Below are 16,420 nucleotides of genomic sequence, written 5' to 3' on the forward strand. Positions count from 1 at the left end.
TTTTTAAGTAATTTTTCGTAGTTGTATAAGAAGGGCATGCTGATTAAAATACCGCAGTGAGATTTGTTTAAGTTACTTACAGTGAATATTTCTAAGCCTTTCTCTTTTTTTTTTACTTTTAACCTTTTCTATAGTTTCTGGAAGACGAGAACTTAAAGTTGGAATAAAAAATGAAAAAGATTTGGGTGTGTTCTATTGACTGCTAAACTCAAAGTGGTGGCTTTTAATTATCAACACTACAAAGTACATTTGTTTTGTTGGATTTTGCTTAAACCCACAAAATCAAACCTTTTAAAATAAAAAATCCTGAATTTAAGTAGTCTGTACTTTTATGATCAAACTAGGCTTTTCTAAGAGAGATGATGTACAAAAACTAAGATGCTTTGACGTCACAGCTTACCAACTATTGGGCTACTCTTTTACCAACGAGTAGTGGGATCGACCGTTTCGTTGTAATGGTCCTATGGCTGAAAGGGCGAACACGTTTTGATGGGACGAGGATTCGAGCCTGCGAATCTCAGATTACAAGTCAAACACTCTAACCACCTGGCTATTCCCGGGTCCCGTTATTTGCAGAGAAATATTTTATAAGGTAGATAAAAAGTATTTTATGTTGCCTTACGAAAGAAAACTTTTAGCTTATCGCTCCACAGTATCCATATAACGTTCTGATATGTTTAGTTTTACAAATTCTTGTGCATAGCACTGGAAGTTTTACACTCATTCATTTATTAAATTCTGTCGTTTTGAAACATTCGAAACCACAAAAAAACAACAGTAACCAGATGGTTCTAGTTACGTTTTCGACTTCAGTTGAAGATTTTTGTAGGAAATATTTTTTTTCATGTTTTCGGGAAATCTGAAACATAATTTTTGCGCTATTTTTTCTTATTCTTTTCTAATTATGTTACACAATATTTTTCCTATACTAATAAAGTTTACGAGCTAAATATATGTGCCAAATATGTCCTAAAATTGCTCAAAAAGTTAAAACTATAAAAAGAACTGAATGTATTGGCTATATTTTTCTGTACTCTGTATTTTTTCATTAACAGACAGTGTTATTTCCAAATTTGAGTATCATGTACTTGCGTCTTATGTTAACGTTCCAGTTAATATACTGTTATTTATTGTATTACATAACTTATATTGGTTAACTAGGTTCAAGTTTATTTGGAAACATTATGCATTTTTTATGGTTTGGTTGTTTGTTTCGAATTTCGCGTAAAGCTACATGAGGGCTATCCGCGCTAGCCGTCTCTATTTTAGCAGTGTTAAACCAGAGGGAAGGCAACTAGTCATCACCACCCACCGTCAACACTTGGGCTACTCTTTTACCAAAGAATAGTGGGATTCCCTGTTACATTATAACGCCCCCACGGCTGAAAGGGTGAGCAAGTTTGGTGTGACAGGAATTCGAACCAGCGACCCTCAGATTACGAGTCGAGCGCCTTAACCACCTGGCCATGCCAAGCCACGTTTTTTTTTTTTGTGACGCTTTAATTACTTTGGATCACTTTACTAAGATGTTAAGAAATCTGTTGTTTTTTTTTTTTACAGGAATGAAAATAGAAAAAACAGCTAAAATCTTTAATTGTTAACAAATTTCTTCAACTGTTTCTCTAACTAGTCTTCATCAACACATTATTTATTTGGTTCTTTAAAAATATTGTGACCAAGATATTGCAATACGTTTGGTGACTGATATAAAAGTATCACTGCAATTGTTTCATGTGTTTTTTTAACGCAGAAAGTTTTCACATTGTGAATATTTCCTTCAACTATATTCCTGTAATAAATGACAAGAAATGCCTTGATAATGTACGAGAATGTCTTGTCTGCATCTAGCTGTTATTTCGGTTAAAAAAAGGGGAGATTGACTTTCCTTTACTTCCTTGGGTTATTTGGTGTTGTTGTTTTTTTCAACTGAGCTAAGCCTTACCTGGTTAATGATGAACTGGCGCAGTCCCCTGTTGCTCGTAGATCGCCATTGATGAGAGAGTTGGATTGTGTGTATAGATAGGAAAAAATATTTCCCAATAAGAAAGCTATAAATAAGCATCTCTTATATACAAAGAAAGACTACTGTTACTGATTAGAAAATCTTCCCCTTTGAGTTGCATGTGAACAATAAATCCTTGGTATTCGGTCAGAAATAAGACAAGATTGTGGGTGTATGGCATACAGCTTAGATAAATAAGAAACTGATTATCTAAAGTATAATTATGATAGATTGCCAGAAAATCCTAACTTGCTAAGATAAAGTTCTCTAATCTCTGTCTGATTCATTTGCATTTGTTTTGAAAACATGACAAGTTAAAAATATTATTGGATTGCTAAAAAATTACTAATCTATTGAGCAAACATACAAAAGTGTACTATAGGATGGATTTGTAAACTGAAAAAACAGAAGAAGCGCATTTGTTTTTATAATCCATAGATATGAAACATTTTCTATGACTCATATTATACGCACAGAACATTTTTTTTAAATAAGAGCAGGTAACTTAATTTAGACAAACTGACAACTATACAAATGAATATACAGCCATACATTATAACTTAAATGTTATATATTTAGTACAACGTTTAATATCACCGTTTTATTCTGAAGATCGTTACATTGTTCACCTGCTATGTAGCTTTTTTAAAAACGTTGCAAATAAATTTGAAACCATGAAAGCTAGCGAATCATGAGCGTTGTTAGAGGAACCAGTATGGTGAAACATCGTACCATGAGTACAGGCTGGCAAATCATGAGCGTTGCTAGAGGAACCAGTGTGGTAAACCATCATACCATGAGTGAAGGCTGGCGAATCACAATTTTCTTCAGAAAAGCTGGTATAGTCAAACATCACACTATGACTGATAACAGCACGAAAACGTTACTTTTAAAAGATTCTTTACAGATTTTCTCCTTGTAGACAAACAATCTTAATGTGTTTTACATCATAGAAAGTAAATTTGAAGATTACTGATACTGTAAGCATGCACTGGTTTAGTTTTAAAGTTTGTGTTCCTTAATGGTTTTAGATAGCAAGAGTTTGTAAAAAAATCCCTTCAAATTCTTTGAAAAATAATAGAAACAAGTGAGATTGGTGAATACTGTGATTTTTTACTCACACATCATTATTCTAAGATTTTATATTAGTTGGTGTAATACAACAGTAGGTATGTCAAACGGAGTTTGTATTTGTATAGATAGGCAAAGAGATAAAAAAGACAAATAAATAAGGTTGTTACAAACTGTGATCCATAACTAAGAATACGTATAATTAATAGCATAATGGATCATTAAACTAAAATAACAAAAATGATTTGTTTTCCATCTTGTTTTAAGACACAATATTCTCATCAAAACAAAAAGAATTATAACAACTAATTACTTTCAACATTACCTCTTGTTCTTACAAAGAAAAAAAGCAAAACATATCTACATTCAAAATAAATCACTAATACCACTGTGTATCTAAGCAACCAGTACCTATATCTTTACACGATATTTAAGATTCTTTTGTAGATTTTCTTTTTCGTAAGTCCTATCGATAAGCTTCATTAGGTTCTTATCCGTATAATAAAACTCTGACTCACGTAATTCAGGATAATGAGCACTGAATTTTGTGAGACAGTAATATCCACTTCAGTTTTTGTATTATTTCTCCTCTCTGGATACTTTATAATTGCCAAAATGGATTGTCATTTTGAAAACCCAGTATAACCATAGAGTTAACGATATAGCTCTATAGAGAGGATAACGACTATCTAAATAAGAGACAACAGCATCAGAAACACATTGTTACATGAATTATTAAGTTAAGATATTATCTTGTAACTTTGCCGAACTTCATGACGTTACGTCTCAAAATATTACTGGCAGAGACACTAGATTTAATTGGTGAACCAATACCATTTTTATTATTCTAATCAATTTTTGTTTCACTTTTATTTAAATTGTCTACGCTATGTACACTGCTGACCAAAATCTTAAGGCCAACGAACATAAAGGAAAAATAAGCATTTTGCGTTGTCAGACTCAACCACTTACTTGAGTAGAGCTTCAAAAGATGAAAATAAGAAAAGGGAAAAAAGTAAAAAAAACTTCTTTAGCATTTAATAGCAAAATGTAAATACTATGAAATTAGCCTAAATACTAGCTGCTCAAAAGTTTAAGACCATACTGAAAAGAAGTCCTAAACAGGGTAGGAAATGCCTAACAAGAGGTCTCAGTAGTGAGTTGCACAGCCGTCTTTGCGAATAATTTCAAACGTTTGCTTTGACATGCATGATCGATATTAACGTTTGCAGAAGACTGGCTCGAATGCTATTCCAAGTGGTGAAGATGACTTTACCAAGATTATGCATTATTTGGAATTGACGTCCATTTCTATACACTTCCCTTGCCATTCATTCCAAACATTTTCAATGGGGTTCAGTTCGGGTGAACATGCTGGATAGTTCAAAAGAATAACGTTATTCGCTATGAAAAAGTCCTTTGTCTTGCGGGCATTGTGGATTGGAAGGTTGTCCTGCTAAAAGATGCAGACATTTCCACACAAGCGAGGGCCTTCAGTCAATAACAATGCTCTCTCCAACATGCCAATGTTACCAGCTGCTCTTGGACGCCTCTATATAACCTGAAGCTCCATTGTTCCATGGAAGGAGAAAGCACCCCAGACCATGATGGAACCTCCTCCAATGTGTCGTGTAGAAAATGTCTTCGGTGGGATATCCTTATCGTTCCAGTAACGTTGGAAGCCATCTGGACCATCCAGGTTAACTTTTTTCTCATCAGAGAACAAAATCTACTTCCACTTTTTTACGTCTCATATTTGGTGTTTTTCAGGAAAGTTTAACCGAGCTATTTTGTGGTGTGAAAGGAAGCGTGACTTTTAAAGACGTTTACGGTTTTTTTAAGCCTTTCTCTCGTACATGCCGTCTTAATTGTTCTTGAGCTGCATTTTGCGTCCGTAAGGACCTTAATCTGGTTCGACGATCGGCTGGTGTCTTGTCGGACAACCCGTCGAATCCTCCTGCTCAACGCCGGCGAAATTTTCTTGGGTCGGCCACTTGAAATTCTCGTTCTGTATCTCTCAGGGTTTTTTAAGAAATTTGCAACAGCAGTTTTACTACGCCCAATCTCATCAACGATGGCACGTTGAGAGAGACCTTGTTTTTGCAGCTCGACAATTCTGCCATGTTTAAACTCTGTCAACTTTTTAGCCTTTGTCATGTTTTTACCCAATGTAACACAGGAGATGTCAGTGAGAGATGTTGACAATGCTAATGCTTGAACACAAATGACTAAATTTCTTTACGTGTTTACCGATTAACCCTTCGTTTCAGTATGGTCTTAAACTTTTGACCAGCTAGTATTTCGGCTAATTTCATAGTGTTCATATTTTTCATGTTAAATGCTAAAATAGTTTTTTATTTTCCCTTTTTTTTATTTTCATCTTTCAAAGCTCTACTCAAATAAGTGGTTGAGTCTAACAACGCAAAATGCATATTTTTTCTTTATGTTCATTGGCCTTAAAATTTTGGCCAGCAGTGTATATGCTATGTTACTAATTATAATATTAAATTAGAGATTCTGCTTGATTATATTCAGAATTTAACCACAATTACAAATTAAGTATTAAGTGCAGCTTTTGTTATAAGGATTTTATTAATTGAAGATAACGTCATATATACTTATATCACATTCCTAAATAATTTGAGCATTTAATTCACGATCAAAATAACCTTCTGATAACCTTGACATAATATAAATTCCACCATTCAATTATATATATATATATGTCTGTATGTCTGTATGTATATATATATTTGGTTCAGAAACACTTAGTTAAGGACTTACAACAATTAACATATTTATTGTAATCAATAACTTATTTTAAAACATTTATTGGAAAAAAAAAACCATTGATTGATTAACTGCTTCATTTGTTTCACGCGATATTTTAACAGGACTTCATTTTCAACTGAATACTAGGTTATTTACTTTGGTTAATATTTGTTTTGCTTCTATTTCTTAGCAACGATCAACATCAATTCTTTAGATAGATTTGTAAGTTTCTTGAGTATCATATTCTAAGTTATATTATCAGGGAAACAACAACAGCAATAAAAATTTAATTTTTTCTAAAAACGGGTTCGAAGGTACTCAGTTATTCACTGAAATACCCTGCACGTGTGCAATGCAATTTGAGATCGGGAAGAATTTTTAAGAGAGCATTAAGAATGGAAGTACAAAATAACAAACACCATGTGATAAGTTGATTTGTTGTGTATTTTGCTTTATTAATCAAATTTTTAACTTGCCATTACAAATAACTTACTTCAATAAGAGTGAAATAACCACTAATTTTTTTATCAAAAAATGTGATATTTTGTGACTGAAAAATTAGAACATTGTTGTTGTATCATATCACATAGTTCGAGTATTTCCTAGGCCAATTTTGTTTCAAAAATCAATGATATTTGTGATCATTTAAATACTATTATAAATAACTAAATCTAATTAAATAATAATAATATTTTCAACTGTGACTTATTTAAAGAAATATTCCAATTTCTCTGAGCAAAGATACTTTTAGAATGTGAATTGAAAATAAATATTAATTAAGCTTTGATGAGTATGGAAATGTTCTCGACTTTTTAGTAGGTAAATTAAAACCAAAATTAGAAAGAGATTCTCCAGATCCAAACGTCAGATGAGTATCAAGAAATGATAGTCACCTGATTATCTCCAAGAAAACTTGGCTTGTTAGCAGGAAGATGTAGATGTCTAGAATCAGTTAAGTGAAGCACAGAAACCATGGTAATGAATCAAGTGGATAAAGCTTTATGTTCGTTGACAACATATCTTCTTGGTTCCAGCAGGGGAACCATTTTGGGCCCAGGATGGCCAGGTGGGTTAAGGTGTTCGACTCGTAATCTAAGGGTCGCGGGTTCGAATCCCTGTCGCATCAAACATGCTCGCCCTTTCAGCCGTGGGGGTGTTATAATGTAACGATCAATCCCACTATTCGTTGGTAAAAGAGTAGCCCAAGAGTTGGCAGCGGGTGGTGATAACTAGCTGCCTTCCCTCTAGTCTTACACTGCTAAATTAGGGACGGATAGCGCAGATAGCCCTCGTGCAGCTCTGCACAAAATTCGAAAAACGAAACAAACTTCTTAGTTCGTTATTTAGCAAACACTTTTTTCTGCAGTGTTACAATACCATACACTAGAAAACTTAACGTTATTGGACGAAAATTACCAGGACACGACTAACATATGATGTCTTTTACAAGGTTGGTTACTATAAGAGCTCGAACAACAGTAGTGTTAAACGTCTATATACACAATAGTTGGAGCAATCGTAAGATGAAACCTGTATACTATATGATAGTTGAAAGAATACTGGTATAAGGTTACTTACTACACATTAGTTGGAACGGTACTAGTAGTATGAAACCTCTATACTACATGATAGCTGAAACAATACTGGTATAAAATTGCCAACTTCACGACAGTTGAAACAAAATTAAAACAGCAACAAAAACAAAGAAACAGGATACATAAATACATCAAAGAAAGAGTGCTTCTTTAATCTTGGAATGTTAATGTGATGATTTAAAGCAGTAAAGATTATGATTTTAAAGACCGCTAAAATGTTTCAAAAATTAAAGTTTTGAAAGGTAGATCTGAAAGCCAAAATTTTCTCAACGCTAGTTGTAACGTCTTTACGATCAATAAAATACTGCAAACACTCATAACAAGAAAATAAGTATACCGTACAATATTTAAATATATATATATGTACGTTATGAAAGAAAAATATATTAGATGTAGTCTGAGATCAAAGTACGATGTATAATACATATTTCTGAAAAATATTTAGTGAGACAACTTTTGTATTCGTAATGTTTTTGGTTCTCTCAGTATCGTTTACTTTTTTCATATCTTAAGTAAGGATCAGAAGATAGCTTGAGAAAAGCTAAGTAATGAATGGATGTATTTGAAGATTACAATTTTGTTGATAGGAATGTAACTTATGTGAGTAGTTCGCCAAAAGACGCAGGTGACAAAAAAACAAAAGGTTTGATAGCTCACTTTGAAAGAAAACTTTCATCACATCTCACTCAGACCTTTTCTGGTGGTATTGCGTTTTTTTTTCACATTAGCGAATATTATTGGTGACGTTTTGATAAAACCATAGACAGTTACTTGTATTATTTTAAATGCATGGCTCCAATTTTTGATCGGTTTCATACAACCATGTGAGTGTGCAAGAAACCCTTGTCTTTGTTGCATTCATCAGCTGAAGTGTACCTCAGTACCGTCCAATGAGAATGATTCTGCCATTTTCGCTGGTTAAGTTTTACTGAATTCTACGAACAAGCCGAGTGAATTAGTTCATGAATAAAGATGAAAGCATCTCGAACGAAACATAAACAAAGGAGTGGATTGTACCTCTTCCTTTGCTGAGAAGCAGCAATCCCAAGGGATTAGCTTCAAAGAGGAATAACTTTCTCATACAAGAAACATTAAAACTCCAAGAGTAAAGTTAAATATCCCCCGTTCCCTCGAACAAAAAAGGTACAAATGTTAGTATGTTTCATTGGTCTTACACTCTTCAGTTACATTGATAGCCAAGCTCTCCACTCATGGGAGCAGAAAATTTTAAAAGGGTGCAATAAATAAAAAAAACAACTAAAATTGACCTAAATTTTTAATAAAATGGTAATTAAAACAAATGAAACCAAATTTAAATAGCGTTTATAGAAGTTTTATATTGTTTTAAATGATCAGTGATGTCGAGAAAACCCACTTGTAGAGAAATATATATGCAAAAACGGCTCGTTTGGGTTGAGAAAATATTTTAAGTAGAAGAGCGTCAGGACGATGACCGAAGAAGGTCGAAACGTTGTTCGCTCTTCTACATAAAATATTTTCTCAACCCAAACGAGCCGTTTTTGCATATATATTGTTTTAAATGATACAAAACGAGTATCATATGTATGTATAAAAACAGAAAAATAATGTGTAATTAATATGCCTAGATTTTTCAGAGGACCACTCCCCCTTGGCAACGCTTCTATGTAACAGTGGTTGCCATCAAGTATGCTTTCTCTAAATATTCGCATTATAAACCTCTAAAGTTACCAATAAGCCACCAGAGGGCAGTTACACATTTCAATATAAGATTAACACGTGACTCGAGTTAATTTCTAGGAGATCGTGAAAATAGTGATTATGAGGTTAATTTTTTCAAAAAGGATAAAACGCTAGAGGTTTTTACAAGTCAAATCTGATTTCATGAGGAACAAAGGCAACTAGCATGTTTGTATTTAGACACTAAGTACAGTCCACTTCATCATAAAATACAGAAAAAAAGAAAGGAACGAATCCAGCTTAATCCATTGTGTAAAAAAAATAACATATTCGTAAGTAACAACCAGAACATCTAGTTTTGTAAAAAAGGTTTTAAGAATGTTGAGCTGGACAACCTCGGTCGACAGATGTTACGAAAAACCTTAATATGTGCAATGTATAAGAGTAGAAACCGTAAACTACTTCATTCAACACGATTTTTTTAATCCGTGGGTGTTGTAACGTAATTAATATTTTGCCTCTTATGCTTAGTTCCAGAGGTTTTCCCAACCTTCCCAAGGCGATAGGTGTATAGTGACATTTAATAGGTTATTTATAGGCTGAAACTAGTGTAATAACTTTAAAAGGAAAATTCTAAAAGCTTTACCGTGTTTCTTCGGAAGTTTTAACTGTGTCGATATTCGCAGAGAAAAAAATGAAAAACATGAGATTCTAACGCTGTCCATATGCTTATTTCAGTTTTATTTTTAGACCTTGCTTCTATAGTCGTGTCACAAACTCTTACTCCTTAATGAAGATATTGAAAACCCTACATTTAAATAAAAAAAAGGAAAAACCTGCGCTGTCAGGCATTCGGACAAAGCCACTTGCTGGTAAATAATATAGTCTATGCTTTTATCTGATACATTAGCGTAGTCTGTATCAATAATGGTAAATCGTTTCCAGACTAGATATAGAAATAATATCTGAGAAAAAGGTACACATTTAAATTTTAAGTTAAACACAAGACCTTTAAACAAACTAGTGACTTTGAAAATTAATTACATTTTACGTCTTTATTTATATTAATCTAATTACTTCACGTTCACATTACGCTATTTGCTAACATAAAGTGGATATTCTTTTGAAGAGTTGTGTCAGTAACAAATGCCCCCGAGTGGCACAGCGGAACGTCTGCGAACTCACACTCTAGAAACCAAGTGTCCCTAACCGTGGTGGGCAGAGAACAGATATCCCACTGTTTAGCTTTGTTCTTAATTACAAAGAAGCAATCCAAACTATAAGAAAGGTATTGAAAGTTGATCGATTACATATAAAGATTAAGGCGGTAGGACTATTTTTTCTTTGCTATATTTTACACAAACCACAAATATAACCAAATATAAAACAACTCCGTTTAATTTTATCTATACCAGATAAAGATAAATTATTACAATAAGTATTTCCTTCAAATAAAGTTGCTTTACTTCAATGTTTCGTGTCTCCCATAAATCCCATGTTTTGATAATTTATGTTATTCTTCTGAAATGCACTTCTTGGTTTAAAAAAGAAATCTCTGCAACTAAAAATATATGTATACAGTTCTGTAAATTTTAAGAATTTTTTGTTTCGTTTTATCTCACATATTTTCTATTCGTTGCTTCTGTTTCCCACTTGCTTCTGGGAACCCCAGAAGATCTAACGTTTCATAGATTGTGTTTTTAAGAAATATATATCTTGTAGAGATCAAAGCATTTCCTAATTTTTTTTCCTAACAAGGAGATGGAACTAAAACATATTTGGGTTTTCTCCTTTATTTCTACAAGTTAGTAACGACAACATTTCAGAAATGTTTTTTTTCCTCAAAGGCTTCGTTTGTTATCAAGGAGAAAGAGAGAATACGGTCTGAGTAAGGAGGGTGAACTAAAGTTATACAGTAAAATACGTAGAAGTTTCGAAGTATTATAAAAGTTAAATTTACAATACATTACCTTGCTTCATTTTCATTTCTATTTCTGAGTACCGTAGGTTTGGCAAATGTAGCTGTAGTTTGAATCAAGATTTTGATGAAGTCAAAGTAACTTATCTACATAAGTTCTGTTTTTGGTGTTAAACTAGTCATTGCGTATTGGAAGAGTGTTTAAAAGTCATCATTACCTTAGATTTGGTTGCAAGTGCACGGTTACGAAGTAAAAAAGTTGTGGATGTACTTACGATGTCGTTCTTGTTCAAATGATCAAAGAGATAGGGCGCGCAACCAAAACAGAAACCTACAGAAAAGGAGGTATAGAAAAAAAACAACACGATTTTTTGTTCTTGTAATTGTAATTACTTTCATTGTTTTAGATCAATCAGTGATTGACAGACTTAGACCTGATTGGCCAGTCTGCAGCCAATTAATGTCATAAAAATAGTTGAAAATTACATTTATTGTCCTTTCTATTAAATGGGTGTTGTCTCTTATATATCACGAATATATTAATAAACCAATTTTACAATGAAACTTAAGGTTAAAATGAAATGACCCTGAGTAAAAGTATCTAGGTAATCTTAATTTGGGAAAACTTTTAATGAATACAACATTTTGGGGCTTCATTAGGAAGAAAGAGGTGGAACCCTAAACTTATGCAAAGAAACTGGCATAGAGAATTTTCACTTCTTCACAGATGATAGCAAAACATGATCATCTCAGTACGATCGACTTTAGGAGAAAATGAAAATATTATACGTTTGTTACTCTATCCCGTCATATTTATATTTTAATTAGTGGATACTTACATTGTTTGTTGGTTTTGGAATTTCGCGCAAAGCTACACAAGGGCTATGTGCGCTAGCCGTCCCTAATTTAGCAGTATAAGACTAGAGGGAAGAAAGCTAGTCATCACCACCCACCGCCAACTTTTGGGCTACTCTTTTACCAACGAATAGTGGGATTGACCGTTACACTATAACGCCCCCACGGCTGAAAAGGTGAGCATGTTTGGGATGACGGGGATTTGAACCCGCGACCCTCCGATTACGCCTTGAGAGTAATTATATTGTAAGCACATTTTTACAAATACTACTAGATATTAAGAAGCTTTATTTTATATCCTTTCTGAACACTTGTAGGTTTTGTATATCACAAATATCTTACCTTTGTGAATTAGCCTAATTTTCCTTTCTAAAATCACTATATTGATGATATTAACTGGAAAAAATAACTACAATTATTAATTTACCAAAGTTCTGCTTTTGCAATAAAATACTCTAATGAAAAATGTGAAATATTGGTTTATTTTATAAAGATTAGATCTTAAAATTCCGGTTATTTTATACAAATGTTCAAATTCGCTTAATTTTGGTTTAAGGATTTCATAGTGTACGATCTAAACTGTATTTCAATCGCTATAATATGCACATAAAAAAGTACATTCTTACTTGATGCGAACGGTGATTAGAGAGCTCGAATTGCATTCTGCGAGTTGCGGGCTCGAAACTTGTCATCAAACATGCCCAGACTTTCAGTCTGAAGAACATTAGATATAATATGTTAGTTAATCCTATTATTCGCTGATAAAAAAAAAGTATCCCACGAGTTGTTAGTAATTTTCTTCCGTATAGTACGTCACTTCAAAATTTAGGACGACTGGTGTACACAACCATCGCGTAGTTTGTGTAGAAGTGTTCAGTTTTATTTATTCTCACACAATGCGAGACTTATAAGGAGGAAAATTCACAATTCAAAAATCTAAAATATTCGTAATCCCTCAGGCAACAGTTAATGAACCTGCTAACACTGAAAACGTGTTTCAATACTCATACCACATCTGCAACTCAAATGTGTTTTACTGTGCCTTAATAAAATACATTTAATTTTTAAAACACACTAGGTTAGCACAGAGTTAGGAACCCAGAACTTTAGTATCAAGTACAAGATATCTGGGTAGTTTACGGATGATCAGGGTAATGCTGTATTATCAAAGGAAAAAAAGCTATAGCAATAAATTGATCATTCACTTGTAGGCAAATATATAAATGTGTTTGCAAATTATAACCATTGTATAACTGAAATATATTTCTAATTCTGTTTTAAGAAAATGCTATCATTGATTCAACTGAACTTAACCTAATCCTTATTAAATTACAGAAATGATTTGCAACATCGGTGCAAATGGATCTAAACTTACTGCAACTTAAGTGCAGAAACTGTCCTCGTTTTGATACAAATAAGCTAAACCTCCTTTGATAGGTTGTTTAGGCAGAGTATTCATTAGGCAGAGCTAAACCTCCTTTGATAGGTTGTTTAGGCAGAGTATTTATAAGGTAGAGCTAAATCTTCTTTGATAGGATGTTTAGGCAGAGTATTCATTAGGCAGAGCTAAACCTTCTTTGATAGGTTCTTTAGGCAGAGTATTCATTAGGCAGAACTAAACATTGCTGTGAATTCAATAAAGAAACGATTCTCATAATTGTTGTAAATGAACCTAACCTTACGTTATGAACATCATCACTGGTAAAACTGAACCTGCAGAGTGTTACATACGTTGTAAGAAAAGGATTTTAAACATGGAAATAAACAAGTCACATGAAACACACAGCTGATGATAAGTTTTGAAGGAATTGAATGCATTAGAAGTCTATTTTGATCTCAGCTGTTAGTAAACAAATTATGGTGTCTTGTAACAGACAAGAACCCCAAAACATGAAGATCAAAAGTCACACACGTGCCTTAATCAACAATAAACAATATAATCAAGAATAATTTTTGTGTGGAATTACAGAACAAGTCACGTGTACATAAACTGCTTCCGAAACAAATCAGTTCAATAAATACATACCTCAACCAGCTGGATAATAAAATAGATTTAATGCTATTCCGTACGATGACATACACGTCAACTCGTCGGACGTAGGCCAATATATTACTGTGTGATTACACTGTTTAAATAGATGCTAGGAAGCCACTGTCCATGTACAGTAGATGGACTATCCAAAGACTGTAAGGAAAAATAGAGAGCTTTGGACATGGAAGCTCTATGCTGAAGCGTTTTTGCACATAATCTACGCTTCAAGGTTATCGTGAAGATGAAAACTTGTCAAGTAGAGTACGACATGACGTGGAGACCAGATTGTAACGGCATGGTGAAGATCCAAAATCGTTTTAATATAACTTATTCAACCTATGCATTATTCCTTCAGAGAAACGACCTAACCTAATTGTAATTACTCTAAAATATCGAAACTCATCAATGATGCATTTGAACCCAACCTTACTTAAAGTTTACACGAACCATGATTATCTCTTAAGTAAACACTGTAAACGTTAATTAACAACAAAGGTCATCATTATGGATAGGAATAAACCTAACATCAGAGAACGACGCTAATAAAAATAGATTCAAAAATAAATATTTTTTTCTCTCTGTAACTGTTTCTAAAAAAAGAAAGAAATACAGAAGGAAAGGTCAATGTTATTAAACTTTTTATTAAACAACTGTCTAAAAATAATCAAGTTTTAATAAACGTAGAAGCGATGTTCTGAAGACAAATCAAATTGAAATATTAGCATAATTTTGAACATAGAGCAGTCAAATGTTTGAGCAGGATATAAAGGTAAATGCGAAAGTTTACTTCTTATATTATGTAGTACCACAATAAGTTATAAGTTTGTTCATACATAAATATATACACATTTCTGTGAATACTGTGGTTCAAGTAAATCATTTTGCTTGTTGTAGTACATATTCACATAACAGATAATTAACTCTTTAATTAAGAAATATATCGTTTAGAACCAGAATCAAAGTTGCTATGAGCTTCATATAGGCTAAAAATAAAATATAAAGTTTACGTTGTGAAATTAAATCTCCATTTCTTACGATCTGAGTACAGTTTCCACAGCTTAATGTTTTAGGTATGTCAGAAATATTATCTAATTTTTAAAGAAATAAATGTTTTAATAGCTAAAAGTCATGCAAACGCATTAATGTCAAGTTTTTTTTAACTCTGTGCTCATATATTTATATATATACATGCTGCTATGAATTAAAAGGATAAATATCATTATACGATATAAGACAAAAGTAGGTTTTACCTGGCATCTGAATGGTGTGTCTGTAGCAGTCCTCTACTGTGGGTTTATAGCAGGAGGAAAAAAATCCTTCCAGATACTGGACCACCAGGGAAGTCTTCCCTACCCCCCCTGCCCCAAGGACCACCAGTTTGTTCCCGCGCATGGCACGACACACGTGCTGGAAACCCCCCACCTTTCAGCCCATACTATCACATGAGAAAAAAAATATTTAGCTTTGCTGTTTGTCTCTCGAGATCATTTGTCAATAGTACGACACAATAAAGCTTTATATGATGTATATAGCAGATCAGACTTCGCCTCTTATAACCTGGCTCACACCGTCTAAAGAGACAGTTAGTCTAAGAGCTTGCGGAAGGTTTATGAATCGGTGCTGGGGCGCAAGAGACTTACTTGGATGTGGACGACTGCGGCTTGATGCTGTGATCTAAATGTGGCGAATGACAAGAGCTGCGCGCACGACGGACGTGAACACAGGTAAGTTAAGACATGACGTGTCATAGGAAGTAGTTTGGGTCCCCATCGCACAATTATTTCTGAATTTTACATTGCGTGTGATGGACTCGCTACTGTATCACTCGAAATATTACTTGTCGTATTTCGGTGGACTCAGCAGATAGCCCGATGTGGCTTTGCTATAAGAAAACACACACACACTTGTCGTATTTTCTCTACATTTTATTCATTTATTAGCTCTACGATTGATGTATAAATAAAAAGTTAGAGAATAATTATTGTATTTCATGTTATTTTTTATGAAATATTATTATTATTATATTAAATAGTAAACATATAAGTCTGACGTTATGTAACTTACACTTTGTTATTAAATAAATGTATGCCGTATAACGCACACAGTTGCCACAGAAGCATAATCCGACACCTTGAAAAATAGCCTTAATTAATATTTTGTGCCTCCATCTGTGTTGAAAACACAAATGTTTTTCTTTTATGATAAAAGCCTAAACCCAAATCATGCAAAAATAGTGTTAATGAATATTTTGTTTACCGATTTGTGTATAAAGTACAAACATTTTCTTTCATTCTTAGAATAGCATTTATGTTACTTTGGCTAATATCAAAGCATACGAAATAAAAAATAACACAATGTTTATGAGATTTGAATGTATGTTTTGAAAATTTCTTTTTGTGTTTTTTTCTTTTACTTGTAATATTTCAAAAACTTTAGGCAGTGTGGAGATTATGAAAATAATTGCAATGACTTGTAATCTGAATATATAAGACGTTTACATTTGAGTTTGTGTGTGT

The 16,420-nt window shown here is 33.2% G+C and overlaps 1 protein-coding gene across 1 annotated transcript in view; it reads right to left on the reverse strand.

Moving 5' to 3' along the window:
- LOC143237384 (ras-related protein Rap-2a-like) overlaps window positions 1–15,440 on the reverse strand; it is a 45,332-nt gene extending 29,892 nt beyond the window's left edge. Inside the window, exon 1 of the mRNA XM_076476584.1 lies at window positions 15,155–15,440. Coding sequence (XP_076332699.1) covers window positions 15,155–15,296 — 142 coding nt within the window. The 5' untranslated portion in view covers window positions 15,297–15,440. The remainder of the gene's footprint in view (window positions 1–15,154) is intronic.
- Between the last annotated feature and the right edge of the window lie 980 nt (window positions 15,441–16,420).

Source organism: Tachypleus tridentatus, chromosome 13 (assembly GCF_004210375.1).
Source record: "Tachypleus tridentatus isolate NWPU-2018 chromosome 13, ASM421037v1, whole genome shotgun sequence".
In the NCBI taxonomy this organism is placed as follows: domain Eukaryota; kingdom Metazoa; phylum Arthropoda; class Merostomata; order Xiphosura; family Limulidae; genus Tachypleus; species Tachypleus tridentatus.